Here is a 7,308-nt window from a genome sequence, read left to right as displayed (position 1 = left end):
ATCGTTCTCCTTCTGCTGTACAACCACATCAAGGACCACAAGCACCTCCTCTTCAAACCCGTGAATCTGATACGAGTCCCTCTTGCGAAACCGGTTCTGGTGATACTACTGTTGATTCCTGCACTGCTGGTACTGGGAGTGGTCCAGGTCATCAAACGGGTGGTGGTAGTTCAAACCATGGATCCAGGTCTGGTGCTGGTGCTGGTGCTGAGGGGAGTGAAGCACACAATCAGTTAAATGTACAACAACAGCAGCAGGATACTCTTTCAGGTCAACATGGTAGTTCAAATGGCAGAGACCCTGTGGTGAGTCAACCAGGTGTGCAAGGGTCAAAAGGTGAAGATGGACGGCAGGAGAATGGGAATAGTGTCGATCAAGGGATGAGGACTGAAGGATCAACAACACGTCCAGTGATCAGTGAAGGGGCTGATCAGAATAACGGAACTCAACAGCCCGAAGGGAATGGTTCACAGTCCTCACAATCCTCAGGTGTAGCTAATACAGATACAAGAGATTCTCAGAGCAACCAAAGCGATACAACAGAACAACCTCAGTCTTCGGACAACAACCAAACTTCTCAAGGTCAGAATGGTGAAGCTGACAATGCTAATGGTGCTGCGAAACCTGCAGAGGATAATTCAACAAACGAGACTGAAAGTAAAACCAATAATGAAGAATCAACCACCACTACCACCACCACCACAACAACAACACTTCCTCCTGAACTCACAAACAACAAGAAGGGTGATGCAGACAGCAGCAGCAGTATGAGCAGTTCTGTGTGGGTGCGTGTACCACTACTGATTGTGGTTACACTGGCCTGTATTCTTGTGTGCTGATTGTAATGGTGTGGTGTTGTGTGACTCAGGTCATCCTTTGTTTTCTTTTTCTTTTTCTTGCATGCATCCCTACAGTCTAACTAATTTTTTACATTTTGGCATTTATCTTCTTTTTGTGTTTCTTAATGTTAATGTGTTTTTTCTCTCTGTGTTTATCCTATAATAATAATTATTATTGCTACTCCATTGTGTGTGTGTGTGTTCTTGGAGACTCTCTCTGTGTGTGTGCACCTGGGCTTGCACTGTAATGATGATGATGATGATGAACTGTTTTTTTGCAGTGAGCGAAAACAGGAAATAATAATAACAGATGGATTTATATTTAGAATTGCGTATATACACATATAGACTTACACCCATAGTCGGTGTATTTCTATTTTACTTGGGTGAATTGGGCTAATGATTAATACATGATTCTTTGCTTATGGTTTGCTGGGTCATTGTGTGTTTTGCCCTGCGCCGTTTTGGTCGTTTGGTTTCTGCAGAGAGAAATAATAATAAATTATTCACCTTTAAATTCTTAATTGAATATTAACTTAAACATCACGAATGAGATGTATTATTTATGTGTTTTGTGGGGCAGTTAGTGTTGATCTTAATTTCATTTTTTTCTTGCTTTTGTTTAATCACTGTGTTTGTGAGGAGTTTTTATTGATTTGTTTTTGTTTAAGCTGGTGGCGTTGTTATGTGTGACTGGTACTTATGCTACGCTTTTCATGGTTTTGTGCCTCTCTGTCTCTTTAGTATTGAGTGCTTGTTTTTGTTTTCTTTTTTCCTCTAGTTAAGTGTCGTAAAACAAGAAAAATAGATATTGCTGTGGTGACCATGAATCGTGTGCTGGTGTTTTTTCTTCTCTTGGTGCTGAGCGTTGCTTGTGTGGGTGCCGTGGCTGGTGTGGAGGCTGCAGCTGGGGCTGTTCTTGGAGAGTCTGCTCCTGGTGAACGTCCTGATGCTGTGGAGGCAAGAGAAGGATTGGGAACCACACAAGGTCGTCGTCCTGATTCTGGCAGCAGTGGAACTGATGGAGACGGTGATCGTGATAATGTTCCGAAGGACCCGAAAGTGGATGTGGACGTACCTAAGGTGGAGCTGGAGCAAACAAAAAGGGGCGCAGAAGAACGGTATGCTGTAGATACTCAAGAAGGTAGAACACCGCCTGAGAGGGGTAATCAAGCTGGAACAGGTCAGAACCATCAGCCACCAACTTCTGTTTCTGAAACGAGTTCAACTTCTTCTGATCCTTCTTCTCCGCCTGGTAGTTCTACTACATCACGTCCTGCAGAACCCATATCTGCTGATGAAACAATGACTCAGCAGAATCCAAGTGGTGCTGGTGCAGAGCACGACATTAATCAGAGAGATAATGTACAGGGTGGAACAACACAGAACACACACACAACAAGGCCAGAAAGGAATGATGGACACGATACTTCTGCTTCCACAACTCAAAGTACAGGTGACAATTCTTCCAGTAGTACAGCCACAGATGAAGCGCAGAATAATCAGGCTGAAAGTGACCCTAATGTTGCAACACCTGCAGAGGGTGAATCAAACAGTGAGGAATCAACTACAACAACAACACTTCCTCCTGAACTCACAAACAACAAGAAGGGTGATGCAGACAGCAGCAGCAGTATCAGCAGTTCTGTGTGGGTGCGTGTACCACTACTGATTGTGGTTACACTGACCTGTATTCTTATGTGCTGATTGTAATGGTGGTGTGGTGGTGTGACTCGGGTCATCCTTTGTTTTCTCTTTTCTTTTTTGCATGCATCCACACTACAGTCTAACTAATCTTCCACCTGTTGGAATTTTATGTTTTGTATATAATCTTTTTTTTTGTTTTATTATATTTGTTCTATATATGTCTTTCTATTGTGTGTGCTTGGGCTACTTTATGCTTTACCCAGTGTAATGGGATGGTCTGCTTTTTGGAATGAGAAAATGAAATAATAATAAAATGTATATATACATGCGTAATAGGGTATACAGGTATTTATACTCACACTTGGTGTTATTTCTTTTCTTTAGCTGGGTAATTGAGCTTATTATTAATTTGTTTTCTTTTACTATTGGTTTTTATTGTGTACCCTGTGCTTTGTGCTGCACAGTTGGGTTTATCTGGTTTGTGTAAAGGAAACGTCATAAAAAAATGTATTTATATACACATATTTATTTGTAATTTCATTTATGCTGACAGGCAAAGACACTGTTATATATTTGTTTGTTGTCTTCATCAGCTTTTCGTTTTTTTGATTTGTTTTTTTTTTCTTTTTGTTTTTCTGAGAAATATGGGATTTTCTTCTTTTATCCTGGATACTCTGGGCTTGGTCTTTAATTGAACTATGAGTGATGTTGGAGTATTGTTTCTTCGGTGTTACTAATTATTTTTTCGTTTGCTCCTCATGTTGTTTTGTGTGATTGATTGGTGTGTGTTGTGCTCTCCTTTGTTTCTCTCTGTGTGTGTTTCTAATGTATTGAGTGATTGTATTAATTTTCTTTATCTCTTCTTCTTTCTGCATTCAAGTGGCCTATAGCAACAAACTAAGTCTTGCTGTCGTGATGATGTCTCGTGTGTTGTGTTTTCTCACTTTGCTGTTGAGTGTTGTCTCTTTGTGTGGGAGAGCTGAGACGCCTACTTCTCCTTCTCTTAGAGTTGGTCCTGGTGGTACTTGTGCTGAAGGTACTAATCCTCCTCCTGGTGAAAAAACTTGTAAACCTCCCCCTTCTGCTGGTGGTCCTTCTCCTGGGGCTCATCCTCCTCCTTCTGATGGTCGTTGCGCTGATGGTTCCACTCCTTCTGCTGATAAACCTTGTGCTGAAGCTTCTGGTGTCCCACCACCACCACTTCCTGATGGTGCTTGTAGTGAAGGCGAGGTGAGTTCGCAGTGCAAGAGTAACACTAGGGAACCTGAAGTTGCTCGTCCTGATGATTGTACGGAACCTTCTGGAACAGGCAACTGCGTAACCAGTGGTCGTGACACTGACGGCAGTTGCCGTGAAGGTTCCGATCTTCATTGTTCTCCAACCAAAGAAACGGAACAGGGTTCTCAAAGTGACCGCGGTTCTACTGGTCCTATTGGTGATGCTGTTTCATCCAGTTCTACTGAAGAAATCAGTAAAGGTAGGAACGATGGTCCTCGTGAAACGGATCTCACTGCTCCTGCTCCTTCTCTATCTGCTCCCTCACCTGGTGAGGCAGCTGATGGTCCGTCTGTCGGTGAAGGTCAAGCTGAAAGCAGTAACAAAACAGCAGGTGGAACTCCTCCAAACGAGGAGGGTGGTGCACAACAGCCTTCCACTTCTTCTCCTACCAATACAGTCACAGAGATTGCCGGTGGCTCTGAAACATCTGTTGAGAACAGCAGTACATCTGCAGGAACTGGATCAACAAGTAACCAAGAAGGTGATATGGGGAATGCAGAAACAACTACCACCACAACCACCACCACCACAACAACAACAACAACACTTCCTCCTGAACTCACAAACAACAAGAAGGGTGATGCAGACAGCAGCAGCAGTATCAGCAGTTCTGTGTGGGTGCGTGTGCCACTACTGATTGTGGTTACACTGGCCTGTATTCTTGTGTGCTGATTGTAATGGTGGTGGTGTGGTGATGATGGTGTGACTCAGGTCATCCTTTTGTTTTCTTTTTTCTTTTTTGCATGCAATCCCTACAGTCTAACTAATCTTCCACCTGTGGGGATTTTCTCATCTTTTTTTTGTTTCTTAATGTTAATGTGTTTTGTGTGTTTTTGCTCTCTGTGTTTATCCTATAATAATTATTATTGCTACTCCATTGTGTGTGTGTGTGTTCTTGGAGACTCTCTATGTGTGTGTGTGCCTGTGGGCTTGCACTGTGATAATAATGATGATGAACTCTTTTTTTTGCAGTGGGAAGAAAAAGAAATAATAATAAGATATGAATTTATATTTATAATTGCGTATATACACATATAGAAGTACACTCATAGTTGGTGTATATTTCTATGTTTACTGTGTAAGTTGGGATAATGATTAATATTTGTTTGTTTTTTGTGCTTATGGTTTGCTGAGTCGTTGTGCGTTGTGCCCTGTATCGTATGATGATTGGCGTTTTTTTTTTTCGTATTTTTACTGAGTTTACTTTGCTGTATTGTTTTCTGTAACTGGTTTAGTTTTTATTTTTACATTGTTGCGTTTTTTTTTTACACTATTTTGTTAATGTGTTTTGGTTACATTTTTTTATCTCTCATATATGTTTTTCTGTTATCTAGTTCATTGCTTTTAAGCGAAACCCACTATCACTATTATCACTATGAGGGAAATGATGCGCCACGTGGTGTGTTTACTGGTTCTCATGTTGTGCTGCGCCTATGGGTGTGTGTCGGCTACTCCTCTTTCCACTATAACTCATCCGACCAAAGTTCCTCTTAAAGCTGCTGGTCCCGGGATTGGTAGTGCTGGTCCTAAGCTCGACGAACCACGTGAGTATCACAGTGTTGGGGATAAATCGCGGACTAATTGTCCTTCTACAGAGGGTCAGGATGGTACTTGTGTTGCCGCTATTCCGGGTCGTGTAGGTCCTCCTACACATTCCTTACCTGGTGCTGCTGTTCCTGGTCCTCAGAATGCTCTTGGAGGGCCTCATTCAGGTACTGGCGTTGCTCGTGTTAAGGTTGATAATAAGACTGGTTGTCCTGTCAAAAACGGTAAGGTTATTCCATGTCGTCCTTGTGAAGCTGGAGTTGATAGTACTGTTGATGCTCCATGTGTTCCCACTGCAACTTTGAGATATCATGGCGTTGCTGAGTCTTATGGAGAAGCTCTTAAGGACAATCGAGATACTGTTATCACGCCTAAACGAAGTGAAACGGTTCAACGGACTGAAGATGGTCACACCACAAGTCTTGTGACTCAATCTCCTGAGGAAAGTTTACTGTCACGTCCTGCTACTGTTGGTAATCGTAATCATACCAAAGTTAATACTACTGACGCTGCTGCTGCTGCTGTTCCTGGAAATCCCAATGGTGTTCCTTCTACAGATCTGGGTGCTGTCAATTCTGACGGACATACAGGTGTGCCTGGGGCTTCTACTCGGCGTGCGAAACATGACGTTGGTGTTACTGTTCATCCTGCGACGCCTGTTTCGAATACTGCAGATGGTCAACCGAAATTTCCCGGTGTAGATCCTAAAGTTGCACCCGCTGCTCCCGATACTAATTATCCCGGTGTGAATCAAACTCTCCTCCATGTTGGAGGTGCTCCTTCTGTTGCTATTAATCGTGGTCCTGCTCGTCCTCCTCGCGTGGATGTTGATTCTCCTCCTGCTGATACTCCTGAGGTTTCCCAGAGTAATGGAGAAACGTCAGGTCCTACGAACACGCATAATGAAGAGAATGATATCCAGACAGGAAATACTGCGGCACCTTCACAGAGTGAATCATCAAAGAACACCCCCAATACACCCACTAAGGTGACGCCACCCGCAATACCAACAAAACTGCAACCTCCTATGCCTGCAAAGAGCGAGACCAAACCACCCAAGAAGCGTAAAGCAGACAGCAGCAGCATGAGTTCTGTGTGGGTACGTGTGCCACTACTAATAGTGGTCGTGTTGTTCTCCGCTACCGTGTACTGAACAGTGGGACTCACTTGAGGACAAATAATAATCATGGTTAAACTAACATAATCATATTTGCGTACATCCCCCATGGTTGAATAAACTAATAATCTGTTTACCAGCTTTCTCTTTTAATTCGAATTTCTTTTTGTTTTCTTTTCTTTTGTGTGTGTGTTCTTTTTTTAAAATAATTCCATTACTTGCTTTTCCCGTTATGTGTTTGCAGAAAACTGGGCTCTTCTGCTCACTGACGGTATACATCTCTTGCTAGTACACACAGATGTGTGTGTGTGTGTGCAGTAATTTCATACATAAACTAGAGCCATGGGGTATTGTGTGTGTGTGTTTGTTTGCCTCTCTCTGCAGTGTTACCAAATAGTGTTTAATTTGTTTATAATCTTTTTCTTTTTCTTATGGGATGGAAAGGGGTTTCATTTTGTTTGTATGATGAGTATTTTTCCCTAATACGTATCTACGTTCTTTACATAAATGGTTGACGCCATTTATGTGTGTGTGTGTGTGTTTCTCTCGTGTTGAGTAATATTGGTGTACTGGTGCTTTTCTTCTTTCTCTCTTTCTCTTTACAGACACATATACACGCAAACAGACTTTAGTGGTCCTCAGTGATATTAACAACAAGAATGTCCATGTTTCCCGGCCGTGTGTTGTATCTGTTGGCCATTGTGCTCTGTTGTGTGAGTGTGACTCATGCTGATGATCCACAAGGGGACGATATTAAGCGAATTACTGACTTGGCAAAAGAAGCACAAGGATTGGATGCGGAGGCAAATAATTTAGCTAATGAGACTCTAAAAGCAATACAGAACTGCACGGCGGCCGAAGAATCTGCAGATAAAGCTACCC

General features: G+C 42.4%; 4 protein-coding genes across 4 annotated transcripts; all 4 read left to right on the top strand.

Annotated features, from left to right (window-relative positions):
• Positions 1–2: 2 nt before the first annotated feature.
• TM35_000471690 (uncharacterized protein) lies at positions 3–839 on the top strand (the record flags this gene model as incomplete). The annotated part of the gene is made up of 1 exon (XM_029030429.1): positions 3–839. A coding segment is annotated over one exon (837 nt), but the record flags the coding sequence as incomplete, so codon positions are not given.
• An 825-nt stretch (positions 840–1,664) lies between these two features.
• TM35_000471680 (uncharacterized protein) lies at positions 1,665–2,546 on the top strand (the record flags this gene model as incomplete). The annotated part of the gene is made up of 1 exon (XM_029030428.1): positions 1,665–2,546. The coding sequence occupies one exon, from the start codon at positions 1,665–1,667 to the stop codon at positions 2,544–2,546; it is 882 nt and encodes a 293-aa protein (XP_028878339.1).
• An 855-nt stretch (positions 2,547–3,401) lies between these two features.
• On the top strand, positions 3,402–4,436 carry TM35_000471670 (uncharacterized protein; the record flags this gene model as incomplete). The annotated part of the gene is made up of 1 exon (XM_029030427.1): positions 3,402–4,436. One exon carries the CDS (start codon positions 3,402–3,404, stop codon positions 4,434–4,436), a length of 1,035 nt encoding a protein of 344 aa, XP_028878338.1.
• A 703-nt stretch (positions 4,437–5,139) lies between these two features.
• TM35_000471660 (uncharacterized protein) lies at positions 5,140–6,462 on the top strand (the record flags this gene model as incomplete). The annotated part of the gene is made up of 1 exon (XM_029030426.1): positions 5,140–6,462. The coding sequence occupies one exon, from the start codon at positions 5,140–5,142 to the stop codon at positions 6,460–6,462; it is 1,323 nt and encodes a 440-aa protein (XP_028878337.1).
• Between the last annotated feature and the right edge of the window lie 846 nt (positions 6,463–7,308).

Source organism: Trypanosoma theileri (assembly GCF_002087225.1).
Source record: "Trypanosoma theileri isolate Edinburgh chromosome Unknown TM35_Tth_47_V1, whole genome shotgun sequence".
In the NCBI taxonomy this organism is placed as follows: domain Eukaryota; phylum Euglenozoa; class Kinetoplastea; order Trypanosomatida; family Trypanosomatidae; genus Trypanosoma; species Trypanosoma theileri.
This window is presented reverse-complemented; position numbering and strand designations above follow the sequence as displayed.